Genomic DNA, 13,916 nt, shown 5'->3' with positions numbered 1-13,916 from the left:
ATAGGTACAGCATCCATTCTCACTCACACAACAAGGAGCTTTCATTAGCACAGATACAATCAGCACTGAGACTGAACAGCAAGTTAATTTCAAAACCATCACACTGAATTCAATGTCAGATACAGGTGAACATTACACAGAACTGAAAGAGTTTTAGACTACAGGGGTGCAGCTTGCTTGCATTTAGGACCTTTTAGGCCCCATGGAAAAACTGCCAACTGTCTTCAGTTGCGTCTCCTCTTTGTCTTAAACCTGCACAATCAAAAAGTTTCAATCTGTTCTTAATGGTTAACCAAACCAGGTCTGGCCAGGGGGGCTGGAACAATTTTTATCATGGGAGTGCTGATGAAGGGGAGTTGCAGCCCTCTGCTTTCACCAGCCCTGGAGGCCTGCTGACCTAGAGCAGACCTGCCTCTTACAAACACTTGGATTCTTTTCTCTGCAAAAAAAAGAGCAGTCTATGAGCATTTTAAAGGCTAACAAAATAATTGATGAAGGGGTGAGCTTTTCTGGAACAGACCCACGTCTTCAGACCATAAGACTCAATATTTAAGGCACAGACAACCAAAACTAGTCATCAAGGTTGACAAATCAGAATCAAAGTGGGCACATCAGAAGAGCGGTACGAAGGGGAGAAATCAAGAGTCACATCAAACAACGTGGCTATGTCTACACTAGCCCAAAACTTCAAAATGTCCATGCAAATCGCCATTTTGAAGATTACGAATGAGACCCTCTTTAGAATGCGGGGGGTGGGGTGGGGGGCAGCACTTGGAAATTGCAGCGGCTCGCGCTGCGCAGCTGGTCCAGATGTGGAAATCCCCTTATTTTAATTTGCTGATAGGAATAAGGGGATTTCGAAGTTGCCGGGGTTCTGTTGAAAAGGACCCCCATCTAGACCAGCGCTGCAATTCCAAAGTGCCCCAGCCACGCACTTGCTAATGAGGTGCTAAATATGCATTTAACTGCTTTTACAGATGATAAATAGCAAAACAAAAAGCAGTCAAGTAGCACTTTAAAGACTAGCAAAATGGTTTATTAGGTGAGCTTTCCTGGGACAGACCCACTTCTTCAGACCAGAGCCAGACCAGAACAGACTCAAGATTTAAGGCACAGAGAACCAAAACAGTAAGCAAGGAGGACAAATCGGAAAAAGATAATCAAGGGGAGCAAATCAGAGAGCGGAGGGGTGGGGGGGGGGAAGGTCTAGAATTAGATTGAGCCAAGTATGCAGACAAGCCGCTATAGTGACTCAGAAAGTTCCCATCATGATTGAAACCATGTGTTAATGTGCCGAATTTGAATAGAAAAGCCAGTTCAGATGTTTCTCTTTCCAAAGCGGAGCAAGAATTGCTTTTCTGCAACACACATCCCTTGAGGTCATCGACAGAATGCCCCATGCCATGAAAACGTTGACTAACTGGTTTGTGGATCTGGAGCGTTTTGATGTCTGTTTTGTGCCCATTGACCCTTTGTCGAAGGGAGTTAGAAGTCCGCCCAATATGCGAAGCACCTGGGCACTGTTGGGATATATGATGTTAGTAGAGGAGCATGAGAAAGTGCCCGTGATTCTGTGAGTAACCTGATTAGGTCCAGTGAGGGTATTTCCAGAGAAGAGATGTGGAGAAAGCGAGCAGCGGGCTTTGTTGCAGGGAAAGGTTCCAGGACTGCTATTCCTGGGCTTATAGACTGTGGCCGTTAGTGAGAAACCTCGTAAAGTTGGGAGATTGTCTGAAACAACAAACAGGCATGTCACCCAGGAGCTTCTGTCATTATTCCAAATGTTAAACACGTATTTCACCGCTTCCTGAGTAATTTTTAAAACAGCCATTTATATAGTAACTTCGAAGATCACAGCAAATAAAAACACAACCTGTAAGCAAACCCGTAAATGATTCTTTGAATAAGTCTGCATATTAAAAGCCTTGTTTTCGGTTCAGAAAAACGAGACCTTCACATTCAAAATCTAATTTTTCACCAAACGCATTTCCCTCGAAAAGGGAAGTGCCCCGCTCCTAGAAGCACTGCAATACCAGGTCGATGCATGGAGGGGATGGAGCAAGCCCCTATTCCACCTCCCTCTTCCAAAAATCCATTTAATATACAGTTCTCAGATAGAGAACATATCAGATATTAAACTGATAAGAACAGATTAAATGAGTTTTATTGAGGGAATGTTTCAAATACAGCAAGGAGCTTAACAAATTCACATACACAGGGATATATTATCTGAGAAACTAGAACAGGTTATGGAGCGTAATATACAGTAAACAGTATCTTAGTATTTACATAAGAAACCCAACTCGTCTCAGATAGACAACAAAACACAGTTACAAACAAGAGATAATATAAAATATCGGCCTTTTAACCAATCCCTACCCTGAGAAGAAAAAAATACTTTAAAGTCACAGACAATATAAGATATTGGCTTTTGGATCCATCCCCATCCCTCGAGGAAAATCAAAAAGAAGAGTATTTTATACATATTAGACAATAAACAATATCGGGGCATACTACATTTGATCTTATCCCACAAAAAGCGGAGAAGCGATACCATTTTCAAACAATTCTACACAGCCCACCCATCTGGACACTTTTCTATGGCATGACGACTCACCCGAATGCAACACATGTGAGCATTGCAACAAGATATTTACAGATCGGCAAGTACACCTGCTCTCTTCATCCTGCAGCTCCTTTCTAGCTGGTCAAAGCAAAACCTCTCCCACCAGAGAATTCAGCTTTAAAATGACTTATTCCACCAGACCTGCGAGCTGCCTTTGTGGTGGCTGTTTCGCTCCCTAAGCGATCACCTAATCTGCATGAAGCCTGTCCCCTCGCTGCAGCATGCTGACGCCATCGAGCTGTTAACCCTGGATGGACTGCAGAACCAAAGCAAAAAGCAGTCAAGTAGCACTTTAAAGACTAGCAAAAGAATTTGGAAACCTTCTGTTCATGCCACATGCCTGCCAGAAGGGCCGGCTTCAACTCTTGTGGGGTTTTCCTGTCAAGGATACAACCAACCAGCTCGAGCCCCAACCCAGTGGCCTGGCACAATTTCACCCCCATGCGGGGTGCCTGGAAGGCGGTTCTCCCCCCTCGCAAGCACAGAGTCTGAGATAGAAATGGCTTCTTTAAGGACCATTACCTACCCCAAGGTTACAGTGACAGATGCAGTATATCTAAGCAAAGAAGAGACAAACCCCCTTTACCCAGCTACCATCCCCATATGCAGTAGAACCCAGTCTCTTGCTGGGGCTCTTGGCCCTTTACCCCATACACACAGTTACAGGGTGTACCTTCTGCAGTGCAGTCCCGAACCCAAAGCCCGCAGATACATTCATTACCAGGGCAGTATCAGCTGTCCACTTGTCTGCAGCCTCCCCTTGCTGCCACAAGCCACCCACCCTCGTCTGATGGGCTTCTGACCAGCCTCCCCCTGTCATACACCACCACAGTTCCCAACCCCACTGCTTGGGCTCCCCCAAGGCAGAACCCTCCGATTGTAGGTCAGCATGGCCTCAGCTGCCACTTTCGCATTCGAGCTCTTAGTGTTTTTCATATAGGGTCTTACAAACACCCTATTAGCCAGCTCTATCTTTCAACAGCGGAGAAGGAGTAAGCAAGCCAGACTTAGAGCTACAAGGCCAAAGCACTCAGCAAGCTGGCTTAACCACTGCCCCTCCCCTTTTTTTCTACAAGTCTTTAAACCAGGGAGCCCCGTGTAATCAATGTCTGATGCAGCGAAGGCGACTGCCCTGTCCCCCACAACAACCCAGAGCCTTGGTGAGGTCTCACAGCTCCCACACTGAGTGTCAGCATAAATTGTGGTTTCACAACGAGGTGTTTACAAGGGAGCAGATCTCAGGGCTGACTCGCTCCCCACGAGGCTTTGCCTGACACGTGTCACACACGCGCCCTTTGCATTCCCATGCAGATGAGCTCTGGCAGACACACCCCTCCCAGCCTGCAGCAGCGTTGCGTTCCTGCCCCCGCACCCCCCACACGTGTGACTCTTCCCAGCGCTGCAGGACGCGGGTGTGTGTCAGGGACGGACAGGGGCTGGGAACTGAAAAGGGGGTTTCACACACGGGGGTCTCCGCACTGGGACAGGTACAAAGCGGGGCCGCTGCGAGGGTCGGGGCACAAGACGCCCCCAAGCGGTGCCCGGTGACAGCGCCCCCGGCTGCGGGCGGGCGGAGAGAAGAGCCGCCCCTGACACGGGCAATCCAGGCTGGGGGCGGGAGGGAGGGAGGGGCCCGGAGGGGAACTGACCCCAGCCCAGGAAATCTGCCCGCCTGGGGACCACGTGGGGCACAGAACAAACTCCCGCGGGGAAACCACAGACACGGGCCGGGACGAGCTGCTGGGGGCCGGACTGACGGGGCGAGGGGGCGGGGCCGGGCCGGGGCGAGGGGCGGGGCCAGCACAGACTCGCTCCCCTCTGGGGCTGTGGGGAGGCTGCGCGCAGCGCTGGGGCGGGGCGGGGTGAAGGGCCGGGATGACTCAGAGCAACAGCGATGCGCGGCGGGAGACCAGTGCGGAGCCGGGCGAAGAGCTCGAGCTGGGCAGCTCGGCCAATGGGAGTGGGGGGGGCAGGGCTGACAGGCAGCTCGGCCAATGGGAGTGGGGGGCAGGGCTGACAGGCAGCTCGGCCAATGGGAGCGGGGGGCGGGAAGAGGCGGGACACACAGGACGAGCCCTTGGCAGGTTCGATGCAGGGACCCCTCCCCAGCTGCTGCTCGCCCCTGACGCAGCCCGCGGTGGGGGGGGTGGATGTCGCTGGAGCTACGAGCGGCCACTGATCCGTCTCCCGCAGGCGCAGAGCCAGGCCGGGGGCAGCCGCCTGCTCCGGACAGTTTTACCCGCACAGCCTGTGAGTGGGACAAACCCCCACACATCTGCCCCCACCGCAGCCCGCCCCCGTCTCACCCTTGCGTCACTTCCCCTCTCACCCCCTCCCTCTTGCGTCACTTCCTCTGCGCCCTTCAGCTTCTCCTTCCAGGACGTCACTTCCTTGGAGCCAGTTTCCTGCCGCCGCCCGGAGGCCCCCCCCCGCCGCCGCCGCCAGGTGAGGGGGGGCCGGGCCGGGCCGGGAAGTGACTCCGCCCCCCCCCGTTTGTCTCTCGGACGCTCCGTGCGGGGCCCCCCCGCTCCAGCCCCTCCCCTGGTCCCGGCCGGGCCGCCCCGTTCTCCGGCAGCGGCGCCTGGTTCGCCTCCTGCTGCGGCGGCTCGCGGCGCTGGGCCCCGCGGGGAGCAAAGAGGCGCCGCCCCAGCGCCCCGCACTCGCCCCCGCCCGGCTCCGGGGCGCCCGGGGAGGGGATGGGGGCGGGGGCGGCCGGGGGGGCTGTGACTCGGGGCCGGTTTTCGCTCTTGGCTCCACTCGCCCCTCCAGGCGGAGTCTCTGGGCGGCGCCCGCGGGCTCTGCACCCCGCAGGGACCAGTGGGTGCTGGGGGCTCTGTGCTCGGTTCTCCCCCAGCTCCCTTGTTTTCGCCCCAGGGCCTCTGCACCCCCCTGGTTTCCTTCTCCCTTGTCCCCCTCAGTGATTTGGGGTCCTGAGTCCATTGCACCCCCCCCCCGCAGGGGATCCGAGAGCTCTGGGTGGGGTTGTGTCCCCCCCCCTCCCGGTTCCCCAGTGGGGCCGGGCGCTCGTCGCACGGTGCCGGTGCTCCCCCGCGGTGCAGTTCAGTGATCCTCATTGTCCCTTCAGCTGCTCCCTTCCTCCGGGCTTGTCCCCCTGGTGTGTCACTAACCACGTGACGTGTCCGTGGGACACACTCCAGTGCGCAGCAGTGCTGGGGCTCAGGCCAGGTCCGGAGAGAAACGAGGACGGATTTGGGATCTGACTTGTGTGAGGTGGTTCTGTGAGACTCGAGTGTTTCCCCAAATGTGCGTGTGCAGCACGTGTGCCCCAGGGAGCGAGTGTGGGGAGCTGGGGGATGCGGAGCGGCTTCCAGCCCCGTCTGAAGTGTCTCCATTGCGCTTTTCCCCTACCAGGTGCAGAGCCCCCATGTCTGGCTCCAGAGCAGCCCCGGCCCTGCAGAGACAGAGCGAGGACATGGTGGTGGCGGAGAAGGTGACCTTGGAGGAGGTGGCTGTGTGTTTCTCGGAGGAGGAATGGGGGCTGCTGGCCCCGGGGCAGAGAGCCCTCTACAGGGAGGTGATGCAGGAGAATTACCAGACCGTGCGCTGGCTGGGTGAGGAGTCCTGTCCCTGGGGGTGTCACAGGCTGTGTGGGCTTCGCAGCAGCTGGGTTGGCTTTGGTTCAGGGTCCCTCCCTGTTCCCAATGTCAGGAGTGTGAGCCCCAGGAATCACTGGGTCCCCTGTGAGAGACTGTTCCCTCCACAGCCCCTCCCAGGGGAAGCAGGTTCAGGGACATGGCAGTGATGCTGCTCTTCCCACAGCCCAGGTCTCCATGTGCTTCCCAGCATCTGCCTTGTCTGGAGGTGTGAGTGGAGGGGCGCTGGCAGGAGCGGCGGGTACCAGAGCTGTAGGGCTGGTTCCGGCTGCTCTGAGTCCCTGCAGGGTACCCCTGGGGCCAGTTTGCTGCACCCCTGCTGGCTTTTACCATTTAGGGCGAGTTCTTGAATAATGAAACACAAACTCCCAGACGGGCGCACCAGCTCTCCCATGCACAGTAGATTGCTTTCTTGGGAGTCACTGGTGGGAACCAGACACAGGACAAACCAGTTATGAGTAACATGTGCCTGAGTTGGGATTCAGTGTCACTCCCCGTAGGTCTCATAACACACCTCATCCAGCGTCCTCGGCCTTCATCGATATTGGGGGGGTTTTGAAGATGGTTGGGAGGTGCCCAGTTAGGTCATGTGACACCGAGTGGGGCTAAACCTAGGCCGTGAGTAGTCACGTTGTGAAGGCAAAAGCTCAGCTCGAATCTCAGCAGGAGTTTGCAGGAGAGGCAGAGACAGGGGCTGTAACTAACCCCTCCAGCCGCACTTCTGCCAGTTGCCTTCCTGCACCAAGGGAAACAGCACCATGTGCAGCTGGAAAGTGAGTCAGCAGCAAGCCTGTGCTGCAGGAGGAAAGTGTCAAATCACGCAGAGAAGCTGCTGCTGGCAGAGTAGAACTGAGGCAGTTGAGCGGGGGCTCAGCTGCAACAACAGCCACATCCCACAGAGAGCAGCACAGCCAAACACCGCCATGGCCGGCTGCAGGAGCAGCAGCTCTTGTGGGTCGCTGGTAGGGCCCACCCAGCAACAGGCAGGCAGGGGTCGCAGAGCAGGAGCCTGGGCAGGATCTGAAGCAGCCAGCCCAGGACTCACCTCACTGCTCAGACAACTTCCTCTGCCTCCTGCTGATTCAAGTAGCGCATCAGAGCCAAAGAGCCAGAGGAACCAGGCCCCAGCCAGGAGCTTTGAGGACAGAGCCCTTGTGGAGCCAGAGCTCTGCCAGAGCCTTTCTCTCCAAGTTCTAGTGACCTGCCATGTGGCAGCTGCAGTCTGAGCCCTGCCTGGGGCCTCGGTTTCGGCCCTACCAGCCCTCACAGAGCTCGCGTTTTGAGTCGAGCAAAAACACAGAGAAGTCCTGTGTCACCTTATAGACTAACGGATTTTCTGGGGCATCAGCTTTTGTGGGCAAAGGCCCAATTCACCACATGCACCACATGGAAATTCCAGAGGTCAGTAAAAATATACAGGCACAAGAAAAGGAGGGAGTCCCACTCAAGAAGAAGGCCGGAGTCAGTGAGAGCAATTCAGTCATGGAGGTTGTGGCGATGTGAACAGCCAGAGTAGAGAAACTCCTTTTCAACTTGGCCAGCTGGTCCTGGTCTTTGTTCAGTCTTAAATGGATGGTGTCACATTTGCAAGTGAACTGCAGCTCTGCAGTTGCTCTTTGAGGTCTGCTTTTGACATTTTTGCGTTGCAGGATGGCTACTTTTAAATCTGCTCCTGAGCGTCCCGGGAGGTTTTGTATATTACCATTCCTGATATCTTATTTGCATCCATTTATTCGTTTACGTAGAGACTGTCCAGTTTAGATGTGCAGGTGAATAAGCCCCGCTGGTTCAAATAAAATTAAAATATAAGTGGAGTTACGCGTCTCCTAGAACTGGAAGGGACCTCGAGAGGTTATCTAAGTCCAGTCCCCTGCCCTCTTGGCAGGACCAAGCACTGTCTGTGGCATCTACTTCCCCAATTGCTAAATAGCCTCGTCAAGGATTGAACTCACAACCCCGGTTTAGCAGGTGTGGTGGTGTCATTGGTGGGTAGAGTTGGCGCTGAGGTTTGTCGAAAGGTTTGGTTTGTGATTTACAGTGTTGTGGTCTATACTTGCTGGTGAGAATTTGTTTAAGGTTGGCAGGGTGGCTGCAGACAAGAACAGCCCTGCCTCCCAAGGTCTTTGAGAGTGAGGGATCATTGTCCAGGATGGGTTGTAGGTCATGGATGTTGCACTGGAGTGGCTTTAGTTGGGGGCTGCAGCTCATGGACACTGGTGTTCTGTTGTTTTCTTTGCTGGGCCTGTCTTGTAGCAGGTGGCTTCTGGGTACACGTCTGGCTCGGTCCGTCTGTTTCTTCACTCCCTAAGGGGGGTATTGTAGTTTCAGGAGAGCTTGGTAAAGGTCTTGAAGGTGTTTGTCTCTGTCTGAGGTATTGGAGCAAACGTGGTTGTACCTTTAGTGCTTGGCTGTAAACAGTGGATCGTGTGGTGTGCCCTGGATGGAAGCTGGAGGCATGGAGGTAGCATAGCGGTCCTGGGGTTTCTGGTGTAGGGTTGTGTTAATCTGACCATCACTTATGTTCACAGTAGTGTCCAGGAAGTGGATCTCTTGTGTGGACGGTTCCAGGCTGAGGTTCTGGGTGGTTTGGAAACTGTCAAAATCACAGTGAACTCTTCAAGAGCCTCTTTCTTATGGGTCCAGACGATGATGATGTCATGAATGTGGCTCAAGTAGAGGAGGGGCGCCAGGGGTCGAGAGCTGAGGACGTTGTTCCAGGTCAGCCATAAACATGTTGGCACAGTGTGGGGCCAGGCAGGTGCCCATTGCAGTGCCACTATTTTGAAGGTATAAATTGTCCTCAAATCTGAAGTACTTGTGGGTGAGGACAAAGTCACAAAGCTCCACCACCACTTGTGCCGTGGCATCATCAGGGATACTGTTCCAAACGGCTTGAAGTCCATCTTCACGTGGGTATTTTTGTGAAAGGGACCTCGACATCCATGGTGGCCAGGATGGTGTTTTCAGGAAGATCACCAGTGCACAGCAGTTTCCTGAGGAAGTCGGTGGTGTTTCAAAGATAGCTAGGAGTGCTGGTACAATAAGGTCTGAGTAGAGTCCCCACAGCTGGACAAGGCTGCAATGAGAGTGCCAATGCCTGAGCTGATGGTGCCTCCAGAATGTCGAGATTTTATGGATCTTGGGGCTCTGGGGTGTGTCTGTGCAGATCTGTTCCTGCGCTTTTGTCAGGAGTGTCTTGAGCAGACGGTGCAGTTTCTGTGTGTGCTGCTCAGGGGGAGCAGAGGACAGTAGCCTGTAGAAGGTGGTATTGGAGAGCTGCCTGGGAGTCTCCTTTTCATGGTCTGACCTATTCATGATGACAACAGCAGCTCCTTTGTCAGCCTCTTGGATGACAACGCCAGAGCTGTTTCTGAGGCTGTGGGTGACATTGCATTCCGCACGGCTGAGGTCATGGGACAAGCGATGTCACTTTGCCACAATTTCTGCCTGTGCACAGAAGCGGAAGCGCTCTATGTATACGTCCAGTCTGTCGTTTTGATTGCCAGGAAGGATTCCATGCAGAATTCTTCTTGTACTCGAGGTGTGATGGTGCCTGTAGGGCTGTTCAGAGTCTTGTTGAAAGTATTCCTGGCAAAACTGGGGCAGGGTTCCAGATCCCCACAGAACTGTGTCATGTTGTGGGGCTGGTGGGGCACAAAGAGAATCTCTTAGATAGCACAGACTCCTCTGCCAGGCTGAGTGTGTGGTTGGATAGATTGACAATGTTGCTGGGTGAGTTAAAGGCACCACTACTGTGGCCCCATGCGGCAAGTAGGAGGTTAGAGAGTTTACAGTCCTGCAGAGAAGAGCAGTGTGGGCTGTAACTCTCCTGTCTCCTTTCAGTAAAGTCCAGCCACCTGCGCGTTTTTGTGGAAGGTTGTTTTTTTAGGAGAGTCTCCAGAGTTGAGAGCTCCTTGTGATGTTTCCCTGTTCGCTGCACAGGAAGCTGAACAGGTGGTTCCTCAGGTCTGTAGGAGTGTGTGACCAATCTCTCGACACAGTCCCTGCAGTGTGTCGGTTGCAGTGAGTGTTTCACCTTCAGTCCGTTCGGTGGGACGTCCATCCATTTGCACTTGGCGAGGAAGATGGTGTCTGTATCTGTGCAGGTTCTCTCATGGGTTTGATGGATTCCCGCTCCACGTGGCTAAATTCGGGGCCTGCCTGGTGCCAGGCATTGGGCATAGCTGTGTTAGTTTTATCCACAAAAACAAACCCAAATCGAGTGTCTTGTTTGAGTTGAGTGGCCCTGTCCTGCCCTGGGATGTGGGAGATGGAGCAGGTCAAGAAGGGAGGCTGAGTTGTACCCTTGTGAGTGCAGCAGGATTTCCCAAAGCTGATGTGATCTCCTGGGTGGAGCGAGGGGAGGCGCTGTGGGTCCCAGATCTCCAGGGCGCTGAGAAAGGGGAGATCATCAGTGCCCCACACACAGGTGAGCAGTGAGCTAAAGTGACTCAGAAACCGATTTCCATGTTCTCCGAGATGTCACTTGGGCTTTTTCATCCAGACTGTCTGACCCTTCAGCCTGTCATCAGCTCCAGCCAGAGGGTGGGAGCAGGGCTGGGGTCCCTCCTCTGGGGAAGGGTTGTGAGGACGGAGGAGCAGCTCAGTTCACGTTATTTCAATCTTTCCATCAGCTGTTGGCTGCGTTCCCCCTTTTCTGTTCCCTTTCTGAGTTTTTCTTTCAGCTCAGTGCACAGAGTGACACTGTCTGGTTCTCTCTGTGTCCCAGCAGGTGAGGTGATGCTGCTCAAGAATGACGAGGAGAATCTTCAGCTGGAAGAACCAGAGCAAGTGGCCTCCTGTGGGATGTTCCTGGGAAGCTCTGAAGGTCGTGTTTCTCAGAGTCCTGAGCACAGAGAGACCTGTGAGAGTCAGCGTAGCCCAGAAAGGCAGCAGGGAAACCATGCAGGGGAGGGGCAGGATAACTCCAGCCATGGAAGCAGAGGTGTGAGAAACACTAAAGAGAGCGAACAACAGAAAACCTGTGGGAAAAGCTTCAGTCTTAACAGTGATTGTAACATCCACACAGGAGAGAAGCCCAATATCTGCCCTGACTGTGGGAGAAGCTTCCAGCTGCACTCAGGTCTTATTAATCATCAGAGAACCCACACTGGAGAGAAACCCTTCCACTGCTCTGACTGTGGGAAAAGCTTCTCATGGTCCTCAAGTCTTAAAAGTCATTGCATCACCCACACAGGAGAGAGACCTTATAACTGCTCTGACTGTGGGAAAAGGTTCAGACACAGGTCACACCTTGTTAATCATAGGAGAATTCACACAGGAGAGAAACCCTTCAACTGCTCTGAGTGTGGGAAAAGCTTTCGTCGGAGGCCAAGCCTTGTTGCTCATCAGAGAATCCACACAGGAGAGAGACCCTTCAGCTGCTCTGACTGTGGGAAAAGCTTTTGTTGGCGCTCAGCTCTTATTGCTCATCAGAGGACCCACACAGGAGAGAAACCCTTCCACTGCTCTGACTGTGGGAAAAGCTTTCGGCAACACTCAAACCTTCACACTCATCAGATGATTCACAGACGAGAGAAACCCTATCACTGCACTGCCTGTGGGAAAAGCTTCAACAGGAGTGCAAACCTGGTCAGACATCAGAGTATCCACAGAGAGGAGAAACCCTTCAACTGCTCTGAGTGCGGAAGATGCTTCAGTGATGTTTCTGGCCTTGATCAACATCTGAGAATCCACACCCGGGGAAAACCCTTTCTCTGCTCTGATTGCGGGAAAAGTTTCAGTCAACACTCATATCTTGTTCAGCATCAGAAAACCCACACGGGGGACAAACCCTTCTGCTGCTCTGACTGTGGCAAAAGCTTCTTGTGGCACTCAAGCCTTAAAAGTCACTGCAGAATCCACACAGAGGAGAGACCTTATAACTGCCCTGACTGTGGCAAAAGGTTCAGAAATAGGTCAAACCTTGTTAATCATAGGAGAAGCCACACAGGAGAGAAACCCTTCATCTGCTCTGAGTGTGGGGAAAGCTTTGGTGAGAAGTCAAACCTTGTTGCTCATCACAGAATCCACACAGGAGAGAAACCCTTCAACTGCTCTGTTTGTGGGAAAAGCTTTCGTCGGCGCTCAGATCTTATATATCATCAGAGAACCCACACTGGAGAGAAACCCTTCCACTGCTCTGACTGTGGGAGAAGCTTCTCATGCTCCTCAAGTCTAAAAAGTCATTGCAGAATCCACACAGGAGAGAGACCTTATAGCTGCTGTGACTGTGGGAAAAGGTTCACACAGAGGTCAAACCTTGTTAAACATAGGAGAACCCACACAGGACAGAAATCCTTCACCTGCTCCAACTGTGGGAAAAGCTTTTGTCAGCTCTCAAATCTTATTCGTCATCAGAGAACCCACACTGGAGGGAAACCTTTCAGCTGATCTGACTGTGGGAAAAGCTTTTGTCAGCTCTCAAATCTTACAGATCAGAGAACCCAGAGCAGAGAGGAACCTTTCAGCTGTTCTGTGTGTGGGACAAGTTTCGGGAACACTCGCGCCTTGTCAATCATCAGAGAGCTCACAGAAGAGAGAAACCCAATGACTGCACTCACATGGGTAACCTTCAGTGGCTGCTTGGACATTATTGATCATCAGAGAATTCACACAGGAGAGAAATCCGGTAACTCTCTTTGTCACTATTTTTGAAGCTGGGCCACTGGGCAAAAAAAGTCAGTGAGAACCACATTAACTAACATACTGCTTCTCATTCCTCAAGGGTGTGGTGTTATGGAGCCATTCAAGGAACTAAAATAAAGTCTACTCCTTCCTACATTAACCTCTGCTCCTTTATAAAAACTGGACACGCTGGAGTTTGTTCAGAACCTCAACTTGATGAATTTTTGTTGTCTTTTTTTTAATTAAATAAATTGAAAATGCTTCACTTGAGTTGTTGCTCTAGGTGTGTCTGGAGAGGAGGGGGTCAGTGCATGGGGACTCTGGAGAGAGACCATTGTCCTAGCCCACTGTCACCGCAGCAGCTTTGGGCCCAAATGAGATCCATATCTACTTGGCTGCTGCAGCTCCAGCAGGTACACCCAGGGGACCGGTGTATGTCCCCCACCTGGGGCAGTGCCAGCGTCACCGGTCCGCTGTACTGCCCAGCCAGAGAGGAATGCAGCAAATGTGCACTTTCTCCTCACTCCCTGGTGGAGGGGAACAGCCAACCATGTCCCTGTACAAACTTAGAGGGGAGGGAGCTGCAGCTGTCCCCAAGGGCATCTGGAGGTGGGATGCTCACGGCTGGGACAGTCCTCGGTGGGGCTGAGGGTGCATCCCCAGCCAACCCCTTTCTTGTGTGGTGGTTGTCTGTTTTCTATGTGATCATAGAATCATAGAACAATAGAGCTGGAAGAGACCTAAAAAGACATCAAGTCCACCCCCTGCCCAAGGCAGGACCAAACCCATCAGATCAGCCCTGCCAGTGCTCTGTTGAGGCGAGACTCAAACACCTCCGGGATGGAGACTCCACTACTTCCCTGCGTAGACGATTCCAATGCTTCACCACCCTCCTAGTGAAAAAGTTTTTCCTAATGTTCAACCTGGACCTTCCCAACCGCAACTTAAGACCATTGATCCGTGTTCTGCCATCGGTGACCATGGGGAACAGCCTTTCTCCAGCCTCTTTGCAACCTCCCTTCAGTAAGTTGAAGGCTGTTATCAAGTCC

The 13,916-nt window shown here is 53.0% G+C and overlaps 2 protein-coding genes and 1 pseudogene across 2 annotated transcripts in view; 1 reads left to right on the top strand and 2 right to left on the bottom strand.

The window, feature by feature from the left end:
- Nucleotides 1-13,059, top strand: part of LOC142024740 (uncharacterized) — a 372,768-nt gene extending 359,709 nt beyond the window's left edge. The window contains 1 exon segment of the mRNA XM_075016918.1: nucleotides 11,324-13,059. Coding sequence (XP_074873019.1) covers nucleotides 11,324-12,633 — 1,310 coding nt within the window. The 3' untranslated portion in view covers nucleotides 12,634-13,059.
- Nucleotides 1-13,916, bottom strand: part of LOC142024976 (uncharacterized) — a 169,847-nt gene that overhangs the window by 129,618 nt on the left and 26,313 nt on the right. The gene's annotated exons all lie outside the window — the stretch shown is intronic.
- LOC142025326 (U2 spliceosomal RNA) lies at nucleotides 2,000-2,175 on the bottom strand (annotated as a pseudogene).

The sequence above is a fragment of the Carettochelys insculpta genome, chromosome 22, assembly GCF_033958435.1.
Source record: "Carettochelys insculpta isolate YL-2023 chromosome 22, ASM3395843v1, whole genome shotgun sequence".
Taxonomy (NCBI): domain Eukaryota; kingdom Metazoa; phylum Chordata; order Testudines; family Carettochelyidae; genus Carettochelys; species Carettochelys insculpta.
The sequence above is the reverse complement of the archived record's forward strand: the minus strand, read 5'-3'. Positions and strand labels throughout refer to the sequence as shown.